This window comes from Ovis aries, chromosome 13 (assembly GCF_016772045.2).
Source record: "Ovis aries strain OAR_USU_Benz2616 breed Rambouillet chromosome 13, ARS-UI_Ramb_v3.0, whole genome shotgun sequence".
NCBI lineage: Eukaryota > Metazoa > Chordata > Mammalia > Artiodactyla > Bovidae > Ovis > Ovis aries.
The window spans coordinates 24,935,468-24,960,927 of NC_056066.1; the positions used below are offsets into that span (position 1 = coordinate 24,935,468).

Sequence of the window (25,460 nt, forward strand, 5' to 3'; positions counted from 1 at the left end):
CAACCCATTCCAGTGTCTTGTCTGGGCAATTCCATGGAGGAGCCTGGAGGGCTACAGTCCATGGGCTCACAAAGAGTCAGATGCGACTTAGCAACTAAACAACAACAAACAGCAATATTGCTTCTGTTTCATGTTTTGGTTTTTTTCATGAGGCATGTGGTATCTTAGCTCCCTGACCAGGGATCAAACCCAAGCCCCTCGCACAGGAAGGTGAAGTCTTAACCACTGAACTGCCAGGGAAGTACAATGCTACTTTTTAAAACTTTCTTTCAAAATTTTTCTCTGTTCATGCAGACTCAATGTTTATCATGAATTGCTTATATTAACATGGTCACCGACTCATAATATATGTTTATATTTATATATTATATATTTTATATTATATATATTATAATATATTATATATATAATATATATTATATATTTATATTTATATATTAACAAAGCTAAAGTTTATAAAGAAGGCTGGGCACCAAAGAATTGATGCTTTTGAACTGTGTTGCTGGAGAAAACTCTTAAGAGTCCCTTGGATAGCAAGGAGATCAAACCAGTCAATCCTAAAGGAAATCAACCCTGAATATTCATTGGAAGGACTGATGCTGAAGCTCCAATAGTTTGGTCACCTGATGTGAAGACCCAACTCACTGGAAAAGACCTTGATGCTGGGACAGATTGAAGGCAGGAGGAGAAGCAGGCAACAGAGGATGACATGGTTGGATGGCATCACCAACTCAATGGACATGAGTTTGAGCAAGCTCCAGGAGATAGTGAAAGACAGGGAAGCCTGGTGTGCTGCAACCCATGGGGTTAAAAAGAGTCGGACACGACTTAGTGACTGAACAATGGACAACAAAGTCTCAGTATCAGAAGGACTAAGAAAGTGACATCAACTAACCAACATTACAAGGCACTTAAATCTCACAGCTACCACTATTTACGGCAAAATCAAATTCTCTGTTTCCTTTACCTTTCTTAGGCAGCTCTTGAACCTTTTATCTCTTCTTCAATCCTGCATAGTCCTCATTCCAGACATTCCTATCCTTTTCTCCCCCTTTTCTGCTCCTTTTTCCTTCCATTTTTCTTTGTTGCTCCCTACAGTGGCCATTAATTGGAAATATATATATATATATATATTCCAATATACATACAAAATTTTTTCATTTACTCCACATTCTTAATGGGATGGCTGGATGGCATCACCAACTCTATGGACGTGAGTTTAAGAAAGCCCTGGAAGTTAGTGATTGACAGGGAAGCCTGGCATGCGATGGTCCATGGGGGCGCAAAGAGTCGGACACGACTGAGCAACTGAACAGAACTGACATTCTTAATATAGCTTTATTTTTTTTTTTTTTTATTTTTTTTTTTTTAATTTATTTGGCTGCTCTGGGTCTTAGTTGTAGCATGTGGGATCTAGCTCCCTGACCAGGGATCGAACCTGGGCCCCCTGCACTGGGAGCTCAGAGTCTTAGCCACTGAACCACCAGGGAATTCCCTTAATATAGCTTTAGAATGACTAGTTTTAAAAGCTGATGTGTTGAATGTTGTATCAAATCCCTCAGCACAGTGTGAGTGGTAAGGGCAGAGACTTCAGAGTTTGACCACCCCCATTCCTCTCCCCGTGCTTACATCCCATCCTGCTTGGCAGCGTCTAGGCTGTGTGGCTGGCCACTTAACCCCTATTTCATCTGTTTCCTCACCTGTAAAATGGGAATATGAAAATAATATCATCTCTGAAGTCAGACCCCAAAGACTATACACTATAGGATTCCATTATATAGGGACAGAAATTAGATCAGTGGTTTCCAGAGAATGTGTACTGCAGCAGGGAAATGACCCCAGAGGGACAGGAAAGAGTTTTTAGGATGAGGGACGTGTTCTATATTTGGATTGTCACGACGGTTACATGACCAGATGAATTTGTCAAAATCCATTAAATTGCATGCCTTATGAAGTGAATTTCTGCAGACAAATTATACTTCCATAAGCCTTTATATTTTTAAAATAAATTTTAAAAAGAAAATAATATCATCTCTGTAGAAGAATTAAAGGAGGTTAACAACATAAAGTGCCTGTCACCTACTAACTAAGTGGTCGCTAAATGTTAGCTATTTTCATCTCTTATAAAATATCAAGCTCTTGGAACGTTTTTTTTCCAGCATTTTCGAGCCCTGGTGTTGAAAGTCTGGTCACAGGGGCACATGGAATATTTTTTTTTATCTCTTCTGCCTTCTGCCAATAATTCTGAGAGTCCCAATTTTAGGTCAGCAGTTCTCAGACACTGCTGGTGAAATGCAGAAATGATCTGCTTGGACTTTTCCTAACAATAGTTAAGAGGCCTCTGTACTTGAATTCTCAGCTCCCCTGGTTTCACCTGTGGACCAGTGGAGAATCAGCCATCAGTGCATCTTGGCAATGTCACTCGTATCCCCTGAACACGGACATGTTTCTGCTAATCCTACATTCACCCTGCCCGACAGCTAGCTTCTTCCAGATGGAATCACCTACACATCTCCAGGCCCAAGCCATCTGCATAGAAGTGGGCAGTTAGCACACCACAGGCTGCAAAGAGGGCTGAACCGGAGGTCAAGCCAAGAGAAAGGCCATTGACACTAGTAGCCTTGCAAGGCAAAATCCTCAGGGTCCTTAACCTGAAGTCCTTGTTTTCAGGTTACCTGAATTAAAATAATAAAAATTAAAGATGGCTCCAGTTTTTCCTTCTATGTTAATAACGAGGCATAAAACAAGGAAAGTTGAGCTCTTGTTCTTTACGTTCAGATATTCTGCATTAACTGGTCTCTTATCCAGTGATTAAAAGGAAGCACTTAATCCCTTAGAACTTCACTATAAATATAAGTATTTAAATGGGGCTTCGCTAGTGGCTCAGTGGTAAAGAAACCACTTGCCACTGCAAAAGATGAGGGTTCAATCCCTGGTCAGGGAAGATCACCTGTAGGAAACAATGGCAACCCACTCCAGTATTCCTGCCTGGAGAACCCCAAGGACAAAGGAACCTGGCAGGCTACAGTCCATGCAGTCGCAAGGACTCAGACACGACTGAGCAACTCACACACACACACACACACACACACACACACACACACACACACACACAATGTAAATAATATTTAAAGAAAAGCAGTTAAACTAAGCATCTCTTTAAAAACCAAGTAAACAAAAACCAGCTTTAGGGCTTCCCTAGGGGCTCAATGGTAGAGTCCACCTGCCAAAACAGACGTGAGTTCAATCCCTGATCCAGGAAGACCCGACGTGCCGCAGCTGCTCAGCCTGTGCTCTAGAGCTCGCGCTCCACAACAAGAGAAGCCACTGCATTGAGAAGCCCGCTCGCTGCAACTGGACAAAACCCACGCAGCAACAAAGACCCAGTGCGGTCAAAAATTAATAATAATAATAATAATAACAGCTTTAACTCTTTCCAGGTGGAGCTTGAAAGTGCAGAAGAATCACTGGAGGGTCTTATTAAAATGAAATTCTTAAGTCTGGGCGGGGCCCTGAAAGTCTGAAAGTTTATTACAAGCTTCCTGGGAGCACAGGAACTGCGGGCCTGTGGACCATGCAGAGTAGTTTAAGTGTCAAAAGGCCTATTTCCCAATTCCCTCCGTTACCAAAGGAAAGCCTCCTTGGAGTGGTGTGAGAAGCAGCGGCTGGTTCTAACAGCTCTAAGGAACAAAGTGAACCTTAGCCTATCAACTACTTCTTAATAATGGAGAGAAACTCAAGGGAGAAGCAATAAATTTTAAAAGAAATTTTTATAAAGTTCTCTGCCAGCCTCTCTTTCTGTCTTCCATTTCGTTTCATCATAGAACGGAGGAAAACTTTAAGCCAGGATCCTCAGTATGACTCTCTCCTGGTTTCCAATTCAAGGAAACCACCCAGGATTCCTCTCTGGCTTTTCTTCCTTGAAATAGATTTATATCTCAACAGAATGACTATTCTGTGAAATAATAAAGTTTCTAATCATTCTAATTTTCTTTCAAAGGAAAAAAAAAAAAAAGGATCTTCTTGGATGATATGATTATTTTCCCCTTCGTAACACTTAAATTTGAACGGAACACTTCAGTGGGAAAGGGACAGGTGAGTAAAAACCAAAAGAAAGTGAAGCAGCACACTCAGCACAGATCTTTGCGAAAAGCATTTCTGGAAGAGGGACTCAGACAGTCAGGGCAAAGGTCGTGGGGTTGGAGCCCCGGATGAGAAGGGGAACATCTGAGTAGAAACAGGGTCATGGTGATGACGGAGGAAGACAGGCACACCACATAAGGCCCCAGGCTTTTCTGCTGAGTGATCTGGGCAGTCCCTGGGGGCCCAGACTAGAACAGAATGACTACTGAGTCAGAACGTTGCGAACAGAGTAACAACGTTCAGATCAGGATCAGACTGGCTGCTGAGCTAGGAACCGACTGGGAGCTCTGCACGGATATACACAAAGAATGGCGAAGCCAGGGTCTCCCATGCCTGGCGCTTCCGAGTCTTCCTTCAGAAGGGTGCAATGTTGTCAGTGGACTTGTGGGAAAATCCAGAACTAGGATGGCAGGCTGTCATCGCCATGAAGCTTTAACACCCAACTCCTGGTATCTGACTCTGCTGTTCACATTCAGCCCCAAGTTCTAAATGCTGATAAGAACATCTAAAATTTCTCACGTACCAACATGGAAAAAGAGACAAACACACAAGATTCTTCCCTTCTGAATGCTGTTGTTGATGTTAACAGTACTGCTGTCTATAAAGTTTAAAACGTCACTCGTCTCTCACATGCCTAAGAATACTTTTCTAAGATCTTCTTCATCCAAAATGCGTTTTGTTAAAGTTATGCATCACTCTGACCCAATAATTTCACTTCTGAGATTGTATCCAATGAAAATGATCCTAAACAGGAAAATAAATTTTAATCACAGAAATATTCACCATATTTTATTTCCGATGGCAAAAAAACAGAAGCAATTTAAATTTCCAACAACAGATAAACAATTATATTATTTATATATATAAAATATTAAATGTTACAAATGCATGTGTGTGTGTGTGCGTATATATATGTATCTCCATCCTCTGGCTAGAATATTATACAGCCATTAAAAATGATACCATACATACACAAAAAATGACATCCCAACAAGACAAAATGTGCATATTATGATTATAACTTATAAAATGCCCCTCACACACACAGAGGGAGAAAATACTGTGCATAGGAAAAAGAAAGCTGGCAGCAAACACATCAAAGTATTAACAGGAACTGTACTAAACTAAGTAAATCAACTTATACTCGCCAGTTTTTACGCACAACCATGCATTTTATTTACAGGTATTTTTTTTACAACTCTAAATATTAGAGCCAGACATCCTGGAATGTGAAGTCAAGAGGGCCTTAGAAAGCATCACTATGAACAAAGCTAGTGGAGGTGATGGAATTCCAGTGGAGCTATTTCAAATCCTGAAAGATGATGGTGTGAAAGTGCTGTACTCAATATGCCAGCAAATTTGGAAAACTCAGCAGTAGCCACAGGACTGGAAAAGGTCCGTTTTCATTCCAATCCCAAAGATAGGCAATGCCAAAGAATGCTCAAACTACCACACAATTGCACTCATCTCACACGCTAGTAAAGTAATGCTCAAAATTCTCCAAGCAAGGTTTTAGCAATATATGAACCGTGAACTTCCAGATGTTCAAGCTGGTTTTAGAAAAGGCAGAGGAACCAGAGATCAAATTGCCAACATCCGCTGGATCATGGAAAAGCAAGAGAGTTCTAGAAAAACATTTATTTCTGCTTTATTGACTATGCCAAAGCCTTTGACTGTGTGGATCACAATCAACTGTGGAAAATTCTGAAAGAGATGGGAATACAGACCACCTGACCTGCCTCTTGAGAAACCTATATGCAGGTCAGGAAGCAACAGTTAGTACTGGACATGGAACAACAGACTGGTTCCAAATAGGAAAAGGAGTACGTCAAGGCTATATATTGTCACCCTGCTTATTTAACTTATATGCAGAGTACATCATGAGAAACACTGGACTGGAAGAAACACAAGCTGGAATCAAGACTGCTGGGAGAAATAACAATAACCTCAGATATGCAGATGACACCACCCTTATGGCAGAAAGTGAAGAGGAACTAAAGGGCCTCTTGATGAAAGTAAAAATGGAGAGTGAAAAAGCTGGTGTAAAGCTCAACATTCAGAAAACAAAGATCATGGCATCTGGCCCAATCACTTCATGGGAAATAGATGAGAACAGTGGAAACAGTGTCAGACTTTACTTTTGGGGGCTCCAAAATCACTGCAGATGGTGACTGAGCCATGAAATTAAAAGACGCTTACTCCTTGGAAGGAAAGTTATGACCAACCTAGATAGCATATTCAAAAGCAGAGATATTACTTTGCCAACAAAGGTCTGCTAGTCAAGCCTATGGTTTTTCCAGTAGTCATGTATGGATGTGAGAGTTGGACTGTGAAGAAAGCTGAGTGCCAAAGAATTGGATGCTTTTGAACTGCGGTGTTGGAGAAGACTCTTGAGAGTCCCTTGGACTGCAAGGAGATCCAACCAATCCATCCTAGACGAGATCAGTCCTGGGTGTTCATTGGAAGGACTGATGCTAAAGCTGAAACTCCAGTACTTTGGCCACTTCATGCAAAGAGTTGACTCATTGGAAAAGACCCTGATACTGGGAGGGATTGGGGGCAGGAGGAGAAGGGGACGACAGAGGATGAGATGGCTGGATGGCATCACTGACTCGATGGACATGAGTCTGAGTGAATTCTGGGAGTTGGTGATGGACAGGGAGGCCTGGCGTGCTGTGATTCATGAGATCGCAAAGAGTCAGCTGCAGTCCATGGGGTCGCGAAGAGTCAGACATGACAGCAACTTCACTTTTCTTTTCACTTTCATGCACACTCTCCTCCCCCACACTCCCTACCAACACCCTAAGCTTCCAAAGGTGTTCAGCAGCATCCCTGGGCAGCTTAGCTTCATAATAAAACTCAAATAAATCCAGCCATTGCCCTAAGTCCTTCTATAAGTCAGAAGTTACATATCAAAAGCTGAGAGCCACACTGGCCACAGATGTGTTTTGCATAGATCTCAGTGTTTTGAAAAATCTGAATCAGTCCACATTTTTTAAATAAGCATGAATTGTGCACAAAAATGCAAATTTTTAGTTTCTCTTGAAAACTCAATGATGTGACAACAATAGGTCCAACAAGGCGTTCATTTCCTGAAGCTGAATCCCAAGTCAGCCACAGGCTCCTCCAGGCCCAGGTGTCCTCTACTTGACTCTCCCCAGCTCCCTTTACCCTTTTATGGAAACTGTCTAGACCCCAAAGCATCGAGCTGGCGACTTCCACCAAAAACTTTAAGCGGTGATATAAAAGCCATAGCAGTGGTCACATGCCAGTTTTACTTCACGCTGTGCTGTGCTTAGTTGCTCAGTCATGTCTGACTCTTTGCGACCCCATGGACTGTAGCCCACCAGGCTCCTCTGACCATGGGGATTCTCCAGGCAGGAATACTGGAGTGGGTTGTCATGTCCTTTTCCAGGGGATCTTCCCAACCCAGGGATCAAACCCAGGTCTCCCGCATTGCAGGCAGATTCTTTACCAGCTGAACCACCAGGGAAGCCCTTCTTCATGCTAAGTTCTGCAAATTCTTCTGAGAGATGCTAGCAACTAAATGGCCTATTAACAGGTCTAAACCACAGGATAAGTAGCAGTAGCAATCCCGTAAAAGCCCAGGCCAACACACTTTCAGTTATTGACTTACTGCATCAACTTATCCCGTGACTCTTTTGCAGCCCAAATATTTCTTTAGGATTAATTACAATGAAGACATCTTGACGAGGTCCTGGATCTCAAACTAGAAAGTTTTCTGATGATGAGACCAATATGTTTAGTGATGGGGCAAACTGGTGACTAAACACTCTTTTTTTTTTTAATGTAAAGTTTCAGCTCTGGTTAGCTCCTGACATTATGAATTTTACATGCTAAGATAATTGCAGTATCTATCTTCTTTTATTCTCTAAGTAGCCATTTGAAATCCATATTTTTACGGTAATATAAATCCATTAGGGAAAGAACTAGAAAGTGCATTGAGGGATCAATCTCTTGCTGGAAGAAATATAGACTAAATGACCTTCTCCATCTCTAATGTCTCTGATACATTAGTCTATTGCTCCCAACATAAACCATGAAAATATCTTCCCACCATTCCAGAACAAAAAGAATAGGACATGAAGAAAGGTACAGAGACCCAAAGTCCCACTTGGAACTAAGTTCATGTTTCATAAACTTCCGTTAATGCCATGTTTACGGGGGACTGAGAAATGATGGAGGGTGCATGTGTGTGGGGGTGGGGGAGGGGGCTGGTACATTCCATGTCATTCACTGCTTTCAATATTTCAAATTTAGTTTTGCTTCTATTAATAAATTTGAAACAATACTAAAGAACTTTTAAAATAACAAAGACAGAAATCCACAGTGATAATTCTACGAGGTAAATAATTCATAAGATTCACTGATCACTGGAATAGAAGATATCAATAAGGCTTCTATTTTGTAACAGAAGCTACTGTGCTAAATATGAACAATATTATTTATGAATTACAAAAGCAGACTGTACTTGATAATAATGTTGATTGAAGGTTGAAGGGAGAAACAACAGCTTTTGCTTCCTAGGGGAGAAAACTCAAAAGCATATGATAACTGCCATTAAAAAAAAAGTACCTGGCAAAGTTTCTCTATCACAGAATAACTATTTTCTCAAAAGGCTATGTAGTAGACTAGGAACAGAATACAAAAATAAACTTACATTTAATCCCATAATGAAAGAATTCAAGAACTATTATTTCATTAAAAATGAAAAACTAGTTAAAAAGCAACTCATTCCAAATCTTGCCTACCTTCTCATAGATAAAATATTAAACGTCTCTAAAAAGTCTAACATTCATCATGTCTCAATTCTATTGCTTTAATTTTTCCTAGTTTTATTTTTCAATAATTTGTTCTAACGTCCCCTCCCCCACACTGAAAGCTCTCCAAATAAAGTCTCATCAGAGTTAACTCTTTCAGAGAAATTCAGGTGACGAGAGTTGAGATACACCAAGCTAAACAAGTATTTCAAGAAAAAGTCATAGTCTAAAGATTATTTTTTCACTGTTAAAGGAAGACAGTGATTTCATAGCCAGTATTTTCACTGCCATTTTTTAAAAATATTACAGCAGTTTTGAATTAAAAAAGCAAATATATACACACATATCCAACAAACCTGCCCACTCCATGCACAATAGAGATTGCACAATAAACTCCAGTTGTGGTTGATCATGCAGTCTAAGATCCTGAACTGGGCCATGACTGCCTAGAGCGCAGCCTGCGCGTCTTCTCTGACTCAGCTCCTGTTCCTGGAGCTCTGCAGTGATGCGACTGGCAAGGAGGATCTACCCCTCCCTTTCCTGTCCAAGCGGCAGTAGCTCACGGGCAGAACACCACCATCTTCCGAAAGATGCTACATTCACTCTGTTACATCAAGAAGGACGGTCTCTTCCGAAAGGTCTTAGTCTATATTTATGATCACTTGCTTTTTAAAAAGATTACTGTTTTTTCCTTCTTTCTGGATATCACAGGCTCACATTTATACATTCAACGAAATCACAACTTGGGAAAAATGGCATAATCAATCATGCCGAACTACATCCACGACAAGCCAGCTCCTGACACTAGGTTGAGGCAGCATCAACCTACTTCTCTGACCATCTCTTTCTTGTTAAAAAAAAAAAAAAAAGTCTAGACCTTTAGTAAAGATATCATTTCAACTGAATGATTACAAATGATTACAAACTGAATGCTTACAAATGAATGAACAGGAGCTAACAGCTTAACTTTTGAGCCTCAACTTATTTGGCTCTAAAATGGAGACTATCTCAACACCTGCTCTCATGAGGTTTTCAGTATGAAATAACATAGTATCTGTAACATACTTGAAACAGTATCTAACAGACACCTAATAAATGACTGGTATTGTTCAATCGCTCAGTCATGTCTGATTCTTTGTGACCCCACAGATTGTAGCCCGCCAGGCTCCTCTGTCCATGGGACTCTCCAGGTAAGAATACTGTAGTAGGATGCCATTTCCTTCTTCATAAATGATTACTACTGTTCTTAAATGGGCTTCCTTCCTGTCGCAATTAGAATTCTTCCTCTCATATCTTATACTATCCCTAAACGATGTTATCCTTCATGATTTTCATTATGAATTACTTCCAATCTTCTCTACAACCCTACCCTCTCTCCCAAGCTCCAAATCTATGTGTCTGAATTCTCACTAAGTACACGCACCTGCAAACCTTTAGACCACATGTCCAAAATGGAACTGGTCTTCCCTTTCACAACCTGTCTCTTTGCATAAAGGCGCATCGTAAGCTCCCCTGGTCAGGCAAACAGAAACCAGAGTCCTCCCAACTCCCTCTTCCTTACTTCTCAGGTACGGTGACCAACTCCTAGCATTTCGACTGAAATCTACAGTGAATCTCTCTCTTTCCCTTTCCCACTGTCTCTGCCTGTACTGAGACCCTCATCAGCTTGCTCCTGGACTTCTACAAGTGCCTCCAGCTGATCTCCCAGACGTTCTTTCTCACTGCTTCTGTGATCTTCTGGGATCTTGCCCCCAGAGGACCACCTAAAGAATCTTCGAAAAAGCCTTCATCGCAAATAAGTTCAAAAAGCTAGGTGAAATAAAGTTGCAAGGTTATTCAGAGTCTAAGTAGGAAGGTCAGATTCAAAGGCCTGTGGGAAGGCTTATTTTTAACCAGTTCTTTAAAATCTTTAGCTGGTTTGTCTTCTCTCTTTCCTTAATTGGTGGTGCTCCCTAAGGTTTTAACCCTGGCCCTCTTCTCTTCCCTTACCCTTTCTCCTATGAGCTCATCTTATTCCCCAAACTATAATTATAGTCAATGTTGGTTTAGTTGACCTTTGCCTAACACATTTGCTGGACAAACCAGAATTCTGAGGTCCCACTGTATGAAGGTTGCCTGGTCCTACGACAAGCTCACCTGCCATGTTTGGGAAATTTTTTTCTAGCCACTTAATTTCTGCTCCCACCAAATGGGACTTATGCTTAACACAGTTTACTTTTACACAAATCTCTAAATCAGTTTTACTTTTGGTATCATTATGTAGCTTAGACAATATGGAAACTGATAAAATGTGAATAAAACTGAGAGTTGATGTTTCTATGAAAATATGAAAGCTTTGAAAAGACCCAATAAAGGCTAGTGTTCACTTCTATATTTTTCTCTTCTCTGGTCTTGTACATTTTTCTCCAGTAAGATACTAGAACCTTTTCCTTGCTGGAGTCATGGGGTATATTCAGAAACTAAGGCTGTACTTTCTGCCAGAACATTCTTCTTTCTATCTAACTAACATAACGTAGCTTGAACACAATCTTCCCAGGAAGACTTTCCCTGATCCCTGGACTAGGGGAGGTCTGCCTGTTGTATATACTCATAGCTCTTCACTCTTCTCTTACAATACCGTTAACTCACAGCACTCTATTATAACTCCTTGTTCACTCGTTCCCACTTCCCACTATCCAAATACATCCATGAATGCAGCAACCAGATCGTGTCTGTACTTTTTCACTGCTGCATCCCCAGTGCCTGGCATTTAGAAGGTATTAGTCGCTCAGTCATGTCCAATTCTTTGTGACCCCATGGACTATAGCCTGGCAGGCTCCTCAGTCCATGGAATTCTCCAGGCAAGAATAGTGGAGTAGGTAGTCATTCCTTTTTCCAGGGGAATATTCCAAAACCAGGGATCAAAACCAGGGATCAAACCCAGGTCTCCCACATTACAGGCAGATTCTTTACTGTCTGAGCCGCCAAGAAAGCCCACTTAGAAGGTACTCAACAAGTATTTGTTGAATGAGTACGGCATATGGAAAGACAGTTCTAAGTACAACAGGAATCTTTGGCACTAGAAGCAGTAAACTTGAATCACTTTAAGATAGTTTCATGTTGGAGTCTAAGGGGGTCATTATCACCACTTAAGGGCCCAATACAAATTATGCCTTTCCTCCAATGATCTCACTAAGCTGTCAGAGCAGATCTCTAGCAAAACCCCTATATCCCTATACCATATACTGTATCCCCATCTTGCTGCTGCTGCTAAGTCACTTTAGTCATGTCCGACTCTGTGCGACCCCATAGACAGCAGCCCACCAGGCTCTGCCATCCCTGGGATTCTCCAGGCAAGAACACTGGAGTGGGTTGCCATTTCCTTCTTCAGTGCATGAAAGTGAAAAGTGCAAGTGAAGTCACTGAGTCCTGTCCAACTCTCAGTGACCCCATGGACTACAGCCCACCAGACTCCTCCATCCATGGGATTTTCCAGGCAAGAGTACTTCAGATTCTAAAAAATTCTGAAAGCAGCTGGGGACTGGGGGGATGGGCTGTTAGGAAGGGTTTCAGGTACTTGGATTTTCAGAAGTTCTCAGGTGATGCTTAATAGTTAAGAACCACTAACCAAAAGTTCATACCCAAAGAAAAGAACTCAGAAACTGAAGAAACAGCTGTAATCAAGCTTTTACAAATCATTCTTAAACACAGTGTGTAACTTAATAATAATAGTGCAGCAATACTAATTGCCTTGTTTTTGATTATTGTACTGTGATTATTTAAGATGTTTATAGTAGGGAAATCTGGAGGAAGGATATAAAGGAATTCTCTACATTTCCAACCTTCTGTGAGACTCAAGTTATTTCAAAATGAAATGTTAGTTTGTAACAGTTGCAACACAGTAGCAATGAACGTCTCTACCTTCCTGGTACAATCTTGCATACCATCTACCACTAAAAAAAAGTATGGTGGACTTCCCTGGTGGTCCAGTGACTAAGAACGTGCCAACACAGGGGACATGGGCTTGATTCCACATGCCCCAAGACAACGAAGGCCATGTTCCACAACTACTCAGCCCTCACTCTAGAACCCATGTTCTGCAACAAAAGAGGCCTGTGCACAGAAACTAAGCATAGCCCCCACTCTCCACAACTCGAGAAAACCCACACTCAGCAACAAAGACCCAGTGCAACCAAAAATAATTAGTTGATTTTAAAAAGAGCATGGCTTCCTGGAGGAATAGCTGATTCTGTGTCTTGGGCAGGAAATATACATAAACGATATGCTGAAAACTCATACTGCTACCAAAGAAATTTAGGTTCATGTATAAGGGACTCAGGAGAAAGCTTGAAAAGGCTACCACTAGTCAAAACTGGGATAACTGGAGCTACAATAAGAAATGAAACATCTACCAGTTAATACTAGATATGCACAGAATACACACATGGGTCACCTTTGAAAGCCGATCAGAGTACTAATTAATGAACAATGAAACAAAATCATAGTATCATATGATTACTAGGTATTTTCCCAATATACAGTTTATGTCGTTGTTGTTCAGTCGCTCAGCTGTGTCCGACTCTTAGCAACTCCATGGCCTACAGCATGCCAGACTTCCCTGTCCTTCACTATTTCCCAGAGTTTGCTCAAATTCCTGTCCACTGACTTGGTGATGCCATCCAAACATCTTATCCTCTGTCATTCCCTTCTCCTCCTTCCATCAATCTTTCCCAGCATCAAGGTCTTTTCCAATGAGTCGGATCTTCACATCAGGTGGCTGAAGTGTTGGAATTTCAGCCTTACAGTGAATATTCAGGGTTGATCTCCTTTAGAACTGACTGGTTTGATATCCTTGCTGTCCAAGGGACTCTCAAGGGTTTTCTCCAGCACCACAATTAGAAAACATCAATTATTCAGCACTCAGCCTTCTTTATGGTCCATCTCTCACATTCATACACAGTTTGAAAAATTGCCTAATTTCTAAAAAATTAGGCAATCTGGACCTATAATCTTATATTTATACTCCCAAAAGTCAAACAGATTTGAAAGTCAAAACATTTTTGCAACTCATTGATAGTGAAATCTGACCTGCCCCAACCTGACACAAATAAATATTCATACATTTTACAGCAGAAATGACTACTTTGATAGCTGCGGGCTGTCTCACAACTTGCATCATCACATATTTCTAAAACCTTTCTAAAAACTTCTGAATTCTGAAAAGCTCAAGGATTCTGGATGATGGATTATAGATCTGTACAAACAACACTGGAAATAAGGGTAACAGAACAGCAAGGAGTTCAGAAGGAAAAAAAAGGAACAACAGGGCAAGAAGCTTACAGAGCATGAGCCCATCTCCCAGAACATCTTTTCTACCTACTGCAATGAAGGTGAGACAAAGCTTTCTAAGCAAGTATTTAAAATGTGAGCCAGACCTGGAAGGAGGTGTGGGGTTTACATAAACGACAAGACATGGGAAAGGCGTCTCAGGTAAAGTGAACATGAACAAACATGAAGACACTTCAGATCCCATGTATCTTCAGGGGACAATGGACCTGCCATTTGCTCTGAACAAATGTTTCGTAGGACAATAAGACATCACATGTGGAAGCACCTACACCTTAAATCTATCACAGCCACTCAGCTCTAAATGAACTGCAGGCTTTCTTCAGCAAAACATGTCTTATATATGACCAACCTACCACTCTGGAGAAAGGATAAGCAGAAACTTAAAATACAGAGAAAGTGCTCTTCCAAACCTTAGTCTTAAAAGATCATTCCTGAGACTCAATAAATTCAGCACATGGCTTTAGCTCAAGAATTTAACACACTGAAGCAACAGTAGAGGCCAGTCATCTGTGTACCATAAGCTGACACTTTAAAGACATAAAGTCATTGGGATTCTCTGGTTGCCAAGAGACAAAAGAGAGGGTTGACAAAATTTTCAAGCTGTCTATCAATCTGCCATTGAACTGTTTACCATTTAGCTAATGGAACACAAACTATTTCCATCTAGGTGAAACCAGTAAATCTCAATCAAAGTAGAGACTTCTCCTTGAAATTTTTTTCTTCCTTCTACTAAAGCTGTTATGATCATATTAACACACTATCCATTAAATTTCTATCTTCCCCTTTTGGCTGTGTAACCTTGGTGAAGTTAATTAAGCTCTCTGTACCTCTATTTCCACATGCTTAAAATGGATATAATAATAGCAGACATGTCATGGAGTTGTTTTGAGGAGTAAACAAGGTAATGATCAGTATTATGGTAATTTGTAGGGGTTCAGTGTTCTCTCTGAAAACCCTAAAACATTTTCTGAAGCCTTCTTTGCTTCACTGTATGTTGTCTGCTGCTGCTGCTGCTAAGTCGCTTCAGTCGTGTCTGACTCTGTGTGACCCCAACAGACAGCAGCACACCAGGCTCCCCCGTCCCTGGGATTCTCCAGGCAAGAGTACTGGAGTGGGCTGCCATTGCCTTCTCCTGTATGTGTCTAGGAAACAGATTTCCAGTCTAGCACTTATAAACAGTATATCAAGATGAAATAAACATTAAGGTTAATGTAAAGAGCATAAATATCTAAATTATAACAGGAGTAAAAAGTATTAAAAGGATATGACACAAAACTGGAGATAAATAGATACACACTGAATACTAGAAATCAAAGGGCTACTAACTTTTTATTCTCATATATATTTTTAGGCAAAATAAATAACAAACTATACAACCTCATGGAGCTTCCTCACATGGCTCAGTGGTAAAAAATCCACCTGCCAATGCAAGAGACAAGGGTTCAATCCCTGGGTTGGGAAGATCCCCTGGAGAAGGAAACAACAACTCATTCCAGTATCCTTGCCTGGGAAATCACATGGGCTGAGGAGCCTGGTGAGCTACAGTCCATGGGGTTGCAAAAAGGCAGACACAACTGAATGACTAAACGCCAGCAGTAGCCTTGATTCCCTACGAGGACTCTGAGACTATGTTGGCAGACAAACAAATATACGCAGCTAATCTAAAAAAAAGAACAAATTCACTTTTCCTGACCTTGCCTATTCAGAGTATCTACAGAAAAGCAAAACCACACCATACAGCCCCAGCAGTTTTACAGATTATAAAACAGTAGAGGAAGGAAACGAAGCAGATTAAATGAATGAAGGCAGCTACAAAACCGGAATACATGAAGATATTTAACGAGGAGAATTATCTGATTTAACTCTTTTTAAAAGGAAAGCTTAAAAAAAAAAAATACTGTCACCAATATCACTGTTTCTCAGGGTCCTTGGGTCAATTGCTTGTGAGAATCCACAGATATTACAGGTTGACAAAAATTACTTGCTGACAGCTGGCTAGATCGAGCTTTTATAAAAAAATCAGATCCTTGTTATCAAATACACTAGAGGTCCTCTATGGAGAACTGTAATGTCCCCAAAACAGTCAGAATTGGAAAGAAAAGCAGCAAAAATCAGTTCCAAACTCCAAGTTGCGTGTTTCATTCATACAATACACACATCCTTACTCAGAAGCAATGGCAGAGGAAAATCTTAAATGGAAATTTATGTATAGACTGGCAAGTGCTTATTTTAGTATGACTTTTCTTCATCTTTCGGTGGGTTTCCTCTTTTATCATTCTCTCACATTCTGCCTCTACCATTCTGTTCGCTCTGCCTGCAACATTCTGCCACCACCTGCTTCAGAAATTTCTGCATGTCCTTTAAGACTCTACTCAAGGGCCACCATCTTCCCTCCATAAAAACTCGAAAGGTTGAGGTTCAGAGAGCCTCCAGGCTGGTGAACAGATGAGGATTTGGGGAGAGTGGAGCACATGGAGAGGGGGTGGACCCTCCTCCACGCTTTCCCCCACACCCTGCCCTATATGTCCCTCCTATCTGGCTGTCCCGGGTTACATTCTATTATAAAACCCATGGTCCAGTAAGTAGTTTCTCTGAGTTCTGTGAGCCACTCTAGCAAATTAACTGAACCCAAGGAAGGGGTCATTTGAGCCAACAATCCAAGTCAGTAGGTTAGAAACTCAGGTGGCAGCCTAGACTTGCAATTGGACACTGAAGGTGCAGAAGGTAGGGAGGCGGTGGGGCGGGAAGGGGCAGTTTTGAGGGACGGAGCCTTTAACCTGGAGGATCCAATTCCACATCTGGGTAGAGAGCATCCGAATTAAATTGAATTGTAGGACACTCAGTTCTCTGATGTCAGAGATTTGCTTGGTGAGGAAAACCCCACCATCACCACTCCCAACACACAAACACACCCTCCTCTGAATTGGTATCAGAATTTTACACAGAATTTGCCCATTTCATCTAAACTGTCAAATTCACTGGCATAAAGTTATTCCAATATTCCCTTTTTTATCTTTTTAATGTCTGTGGGCTCTGAATGGTGACCCCCTTTTAATCCTGACGTGGACACTTTGTGTTTTTCCTCTTCATTCATTTATCCTGAGAACTGATTGCTGACATTCAAAATCCTTTTCATGGGTCACCAAAAGATGCCCGTCTTATCTGCTGTCAATTCAAAGCCAACGAGAAAAGATGAACTCTTTGCCTGTCAAATCCATGCCAAACAAACACATCAGTGGAGTTTATAGAAATCCAGCAGTATTCATTTTCTAAGCCATGTGTTTTGGGATATCCTTATGCTTCTTGAATATATATATATTTTAGGCTTTATATATCTGCCTTGTTCCTAGAGATCCTACTTGATCCAAATACAATGTTTGAGTAACTTATCTGAAAGTAATAGTTAGACAAAGAGATTATGGTGATCAAATGAAAAGACAGCCAAGAATGGCAGCAGTAGCCAAGGATTAAACAGGGGAAAAGGATTCTTCTTCCAAGTTCCTCCCCTAAACTGAAGGGAATTTGCATTCCTCCTTGGTCCAGGGCAGATGCAGTTACAGCTGCCATAAATGATGAAGTTTTGTCAGTCTCAGTCTCAGCTAGGGACCTCAGTTCTACGTCCACCACTCCAGTATTCTTGCCTGTGAAATCCCATGGACAGAGCAGTCTGGCGGGTTCCAGTCCACGGGGTCACAAAAGTGTCAGGCATGTCTTAGGAACTAAACAACAACATATTTAAAATTTGCTAAGGGGCTAGATTTTTTATATTAAGTAGGCCTCACACATGTTGCAATAATGCCAACAATAATAAAGAGTGACTTAGTGTTAGTTGCTCAGTTGTTTCCAATTCTTCGCGACCCCATGGACTGACTGTGTAGCCTGTCAGACTCCTCTGTCCGTGGAATTCTCCAGGCAAGAATACTGGAGTAGGTTGCCATTCCCTTCTCCAGGGGATCTTTCTGACCCAGGGATCAAACTCAGGTCTCCCATATTGCAGGCAGATTCCTTACCATCCGAGCCACCAGGGAAGTCCCTTAATAAAGAGAATGGGAGGAAAACTGGAGAGGTGAGGAATATGTTTATGGCCTTGATGGTGGGAATTGCTTCATAGGTGTATAACTTATCCTCAAATGCACTGAGTATATACATTAAATATACACAGCATTTTACATGTCAATTATACCTCAATAAAGGGGTTTTCTAAAAAAAGAAATGGAGACATCTAAAATATTCAGACTCTGAAGTGTTTGTACATCTAAAAATATTACAAATGCAGGACTTTTAAAGATGCTACTCCTGGACCTCTGTGTAAACAGCTTCATCTCTAAGTCAACTAGAGAAGATAAAATTTCCTATTCACTCTTAGTGGCACTGTCTCTACTTAGAAAGTACAAAAGAAATCTATTCACCACCTTTTTCTAGATTCACACCCACTTTTTCAGGTCCCTTGGTAAACAGAGCTTAAGACATGGGGTCCAAACTAAGCATCACTGCCCAGAGGAAAATGTCACTTCTCCACACGTGTAAATGCCCTCAAGCGCATCAGTGTTCTCCAAGCTTCCCTTAATCCTTTGAATTCAAATCAGTCTCTCTCGAGAAGCATATCAACCTTGATGCCGCTCTCTGCATCTCTTCACTGGTCTCAGTCTGACTCTATGAGCAGCTTTTTGCTCCTTGTGTAATATCACTTTCACTGACTTCAAGAAATCGTGCTTCTTTTACAGAATTGGCAGTTGGACTCTTGTTATTAGTTCAGATTGTCTTTGTAGCATACTATCCAAAAGGATCTTACAAATCAGTGACATCAAAAGACAAGATGGCTTCAATGGACAGACAGAACAGCTGTTGGTATTAAATGAGAAGGGTGTGTAAAGAGAAATTATCTGTTTAATGATTAGTTTATTATGATTTATGTTGGAATGATTTCTTAAACCCTTCACAATGTATACTTCGGTAAAGAAAGACATTTTTTTCTTTCACTGTTAACTTTTCCTATTCTTGATGAAGAGTTAATATGAACAAATGATTATAAGATGCAAATGAAATCATTTAAATGGCTATTTGCTTAAAGAAAATACGCCTTCCTGGAGCTGATATGAAACAAATGATTTTTATAATAAGTCTAAAAAGTAACAACAATAGTTTTGATATAACCAGAGCTCTATCACTTTAAAATATTTAACTTCATTAAAGCATAACAACAGAAAGTATAACATACATACAAAAAAGTACACCTATTTCTGTCAAATTTTAAAGTGCTCTTTTGATAAAATGTTTACTTTATTTGAAAAGAATATGATTTTGTTATACTAATGACATATAGAAATACATTTGATTATATAAAGAAAGTGATCGTAATTTTGAGCTTGAAATATTCACTGATTTACAATCATTTAAATTTTCTCCCCATATTTATATTATTTTCTTTATGTTGATTTCAATTTGGTCACAACAATTCTGAAATCAGGCTGCCCTAAGAACCCAGACCTTGAATGTCATTTTGATTTGTTCTTCTCAAACTCAGAAGATCAGCATGGGACTTTTTAAAAAGCGAAGGTTTGGGGGTCTCATCCCCAAGGATTCTGATTCATTAACATAATGATGGGGACAAGAACCTATAGTTTGAAAGGTGGTCCAAGGGATTCTAATGATCATCCAGATTTGTCTGATTTAAATTCCTACCAAAGCAGGAATCCCCTCTGCAATCCTGTAAAACAGAAGGTCATCCCACCTCTGTGAGAAACACATTCAATTTCAGTTAACTTCTAATTTAACAAAAATTTTTCTTCTGAATTCTGGAAATTGGCCCGTCTGTCTATCTGCTGATCCTAGTTCTGCTCATCATAGCCACACAAAAACAAATCTAATCTCTCTTGAATATTTTTGTACAGTGCTTCTTAAGAGTTTCTTTTCTTCCATTTATAAAATTGATTATATATATATATTTCCCTTATAAGCAGAGGAAGTTTCTATAATGTAGTATTAAATGAAAAAATAAGTAAACCAAAAACAGTTTCCTAAAAGCATCATAATAAAGATCTGATTTAACCTGGGTGCCCAGAGTACTTCTTCTCCATCACATTTACTAAGTATTTAATGTTTCCAGAAGTCAGTATGTAGAACCCAAAGGAGAAAATAGGTCTCATTGATCTAGCTAACACAAATTCTTTTTTTCCAATGACTTTTCAAAATTTAATTTCAATGACTTTTTAAAATTTCATTTTATTTTTTTGGCCATGCCACAAAACACATGGGATCTTAGTTCCTCAACCAGGGATGAAACCCGAGCCCCCTGCCTTGGAAGCAGAGAGTCTTAACCGCTAGACCACCAGGGAAGTCCCAACACAAATTCTTTTAAATATAGAATTTTTAGGAAAACACTGGGAATTAAAAACATCTAGATATCTCAAGGTTTAAAAAAAAAGACTATTAATCCCCAAGATCATTCTAGCTCCTAATATTTAAGGATACTCTCCATTCTGAGTAAGGAAAAAAATCAAGCAGTTCTTAAGAATATTAGTCCTGTCAAGATCTATTAAAGATCAATGAGGTGAACCAATGAGTGTAAGTCAAGCGACTACATCTTCATTAGGTTATAAAAAGGAAAATGAATTTGTGGGATTATAAACAGACTAGTACATATCACCACCACTCATAACTATGCCAGGCATCTATTCAGAACAGAGATAAGCCACCAGGGGAAAAGGCAATAAGTAACCAAGTCTGAATGAAGAACACGCCCAGTATCAAACAAAAGGAAGGCTCAACAGTAGCTGGCCTAAGGGAAAAAAGAAATATGCTCTTTAACTCACCTTTTTTGATTACAGTTTTTATGATCCACCTAAAAACTTTCCCCAAAATAGATGAATATTTCAGAAATATCCAATTTGGGTTCTAAATCCATTCTCTTATTCACAAATCTACACAGTGCAATTCTTTCCATGTTAATAGATAACTAGAAAAAAAAGAGGACTTCTAAAAAACAATTTCCATCACACTAAACTTCTTAAACCTATATTACAGAAATCAACTCATCTTCAGATTATCTTAGAGGTACAAAAGGCTCTCTTCCAGATTTTTTTGTAAAATTAATTATCTCCATAACTCAATTTTTTTTAAGAATATGACAACTTAAAGTAAAAAATTATTTTGGTGGAAGCAATCCAAAACTGAGCTTTTGAGTGAAGATGTCTTCCTGCTTCAAACCAACAGAATATATAGATGGCTCATAATATTTTTAAGGCATTTAATGCCTTATGGTCAATTAAAATTAAATAAATACTAGGACAATCTAAGTCCAATATCCTTTCATTTTACTAATGTAATCACATCAACCAAAGAGAAAAACAAGTGCCTACCATATGGTCTTTCTGTAACAGAAAATAGCTGCATTTGATAACAGCATCTGTGCATCTCCATTCAGCACGGCCCATACTTAAATCAGCATGTTGTTAAATATAATAAGATGATGGGTCCCTTCACAAAGGAAAGAACAAAAGAAATTGAGTATCACGCTTGTATCAGATTCTGTGACCTAAAGAAATGAGGAAAGGGTTAGAGAGTCTGTAAGCAAGGCACAAGGTCTTCATGAAATGTTTCCTTTGGAAGGAATGAATGCTACAAAACACCCACAATGTGTACAGAGATCTTCTTAGACCTGGGCACCCAGCTTCAAGCTAGACATGACAGCTAGAGAGGGGTCCCACTCTATACCTCTAATTCTAGACTTCTGTTGCTGCTACGCTTCCTAATTCCAACAGGCTATACTTTTCACCCTAACTTGCAGTGTAAAGCTTCTGCTATACAATGGTGTTCTGTCATTTAGATTCAGGTATATGAAGGAACACATATTTCAAGTTAAATAACAGTATTATGTTATACTGTACTATTAGTAGCCTACAATGAATCTAGCTGACATTAAAGAAGACATATGTTTTCTTAAAAAATGTCTAAGTATTGTTTTATGTAATTAGTATCCTTTTCAAAAAATGTCTAAGTATTATTTTAAGCAATGTAGCTTTGCTAGAAACCAGATTTTGACAAGACTGATAATATATTACCTATTTAAATTTGTAAATGCTATCTTTTTCATTGCAACTTTGGAATTAAAACATAAAAGAGAAATTCCAAAAATAATACTATTCCAGTATACTCCTCATCCAGAATGAACAACTTAACATTTTGCCATCATCAAAGTTGTGATCATTTTTAAAATTTGCAATGAAATGTTTATGACATCAAAAATATGAAAAATATAAGTAGCATTCCTATACTGGCCAATTGTTTTAAGAAAGAAAACCTCAGACATACAGTTGGGCCATTGTATCTGAAGGTACTGCGGTACTGCATCTGTGGATTCAATCAATGAACAAAGATATTCAGAAAAAAATTTTCCAGAAGGTTCTAAAAACCTGAATGTGCTGCACACTGGCAACTATTTACATACCACTTACATTGTATGAGGCGCTATAAGTAATTGAGAGAGGATTTAAAGTATAAAGGAGGATGTTAAGGGCATATGCAAATACCACCCCATTTTATATAAGGAACCTGAGCATCCAAGGATTCTGAGGTCCACAGGGTGGGGGGGTCCTGGAACCAATGCCCTGTGGATACAGGGGAATGACTGTATTTCCCTTTTATAGTTTTGCCACCCATCTGATTCCCCTCCCATCAGTCTGTTAATTACCAGTATCTTACCTTAGCGCAAATTACTTCACACATTTATACTACACACTGCCTTGGTTACTGTTCTTTGGTTACCAGCTTCCCAAAGGTAAGAAAGACATGAGCGGCCATCCTAATAGAAATGGAGGTCTGAGGAAGACCCTACATCTCACACTACACCTTGCTGTATAATCTAAATTAAGAATTCACATACTGCACACCTACATGTAAACTCAAGAACATTTTGGAAATTTTCCTTAAGTCTTCACTCATTCATTTGAAAAAATATTTGAGGCCTATGATGTGCTAGATTCCTTTCCAGGCACAAGAAAATACCAGGTGAACCAAACAAACTGTACTCTTAACACTTACATACATCATCTGTCCAGACCCATAAGCAAAATCAGATGGACAAGCAGGTCAGATGGAGAGCAAGTGACAGGGAGGAAAAGTAGAGCGAGGAAGGAGGCAGGTGGTGTCATGGGGAGCAGGGAGGGGAGATTCTCCCTGAAGGTGACTTCTGAGCAAATCTGGAGAAGACCAGGAGTCAGGCCCTGCAGACACCAGGGGACAAGTGTTCCGAGGAGGCGGTACCCAGTGGGAAGGCTCTGGGGCACACCAAGATGGCAAGGGTGAGGTGAAGTGGGGAGTGTTCGGGAGGTGAGCTCAGGGAGGGCAGGGCAGGGGAGTCTGTCCAGGGCTCTGCAGGTGCTCTGAGAACCTTGCCTTTTCATCCTGAGAGCGATGAGACGCCACTAGAAGAATCAGAACAAATGAGTGCCAGGATCTGACTTCTGAAAGGTCCATCAGATGACTGTGGGGACAGACTGCAGGCAGGCGAGGTGGGCTAGGCTGAGGGGCTGGAGGCGGTCAGATCTGCATGAGAAGCACCAGAGAAAAAAAAGAGGGAGCAAAGATTGCTCTGAAGCCACTGGGCTGGGAGGGTGGGGCTGCTATTGCTTAAGATGAGGAAGACTGTGGACGGAGTCAAAGAGCAGATGGGGAAGCTGGGCAGGGGGAGGGGCTGGAGAGGAGGAGGAATTTGGTTTGGGATGTGGCTTCTTAGCACGCGAGTAGGCAGGTCAGTTGGATGGGGGAACACGAATTCAAGGGCAAAGTCAGGGTGGACACACACACGCATAAATACCTGTGTATATATGTATGTATATGAATGACCAGCTTATACTTGATATTGAAAACTGTGAAACTGAGTCTGGAGAGAAAACAGGGTCAACTTGAGCCTTAAGGTATATGAAGACTTGACAGGTCAAGAGGCCAAGGAAACTTCCAGGACTGAGAAGGAGGGAACAGAGAGGCAGGAGGACCGTCAAGACAGTACGGTGTGCTGGGGTCTCAGATAACTATTAATAAAAACTAAAGCCCTTTCTGCATATTTATTCATTATTTCGGCACATTTACTGAGCACCTACTATGCACCACACACTAGAAACAAACATGGTCCCAGTTTTCATGGGACTTGCAATCCAGGGGAATATATATAAATAAACTAGTAAGTGATCTTCCTGATAAAGCTCAGGGTGTTGGAGGATAAGGCACTGGGGCCAACTAACCCAGTTTTGGAAGGTCAGGGAGGGCTTTTCTGAGGAAGTGATGTTGAAGAAAAGACCAGAATGAGAGTAAAAATCAGCCAGGGAGGGGTGGCAATGGAGGAGGGGAGAATGGAAGGAAGCCTGGGAAAAGAAATAGGATTTATAAGGACCTGAAAGGAAGAGAGACTGTCATGCCCTGGTTGCTGTACAGTCACTCAGTCATGTCCAATTCTTTGTGACCCTATAGACTGCAGCCCTCCAGATTCCTCCGTCCATGGGATTTCCCAAGCAAGAATACGGGAGTAGGCTGCCATTTCCTCCTCCAGGGGATTTTCTCAACCCGAGGATCAAACCCACATCTCCTGCATTGGCAGCCAGATTCTTTACCACGGAGCCACCAGCCTTGGAGGGAATTGGAAATCGTTCAGCACAGGAAGCAGAGAGAGGTCACAGATGAGTAGGAGAAGGTGGGCCAGAAGTCCTCTAGGACTGTTCTCAGGAGTCTGAGCCTTCTTCCAAAGGCAGTGGGAAGCCAGAAAACTGTTTTAGGTCAGGGAATGCAATGATCAGCTTTCTATTTCAGGAGGAGTCCTCTGGCTACAGAGGCAGGTCAGAGCTGGAAGGGGGCAAGGCAGAGAGCCTGGGACACTAGCTAGGAAGCCTGGTCGGTGATTCATCACCATCACCGAGATGCCACTGACCTGAGCTCAGGGAGTGGCAGCAGGACCTGGAATGTAGACTCAACAAGACTTTGACAGGAGGGAGAAGGAGAGAGTGGGGTCAGAGACGGTAGGCTGGGTTTTGAGTTGGACAGATAACCAGCAGGGCTAGTCCTTAAAAGAAGGTAGTCAGGGAGAGGGCAGGATATTGGTTAGAGTGGAATCTGTTGAATTTCAAAAGCATGCAGCCTATCTCCCAAAACAGCTTTTGGGTAAATAGGCAATTGGCTATCTAGGTCTAGAGAGTAGCCATACAATCTGAGATAGAGTTG

The 25,460-nt window shown here is 40.6% G+C and overlaps 1 protein-coding gene across 10 annotated transcripts in view; it reads right to left on the reverse strand.

The window, feature by feature from the left end:
• Positions 1–25,460, reverse strand: part of ARHGAP21 (Rho GTPase activating protein 21) — a 129,450-nt gene that overhangs the window by 98,470 nt on the left and 5,520 nt on the right. Inside the window, exon 3 of one of the 10 annotated variants that reach the window (XM_042230533.2) lies at positions 21,611–21,728. The exons of the other annotated variants lie outside the window; for them this stretch is intronic. Coding sequence (XP_042086467.1) covers positions 21,611–21,685 — 75 coding nt within the window. The 5' untranslated portion in view covers positions 21,686–21,728. The remainder of the gene's footprint in view (positions 1–21,610; positions 21,729–25,460) is intronic. 10 annotated transcript variants of the gene reach the window in all.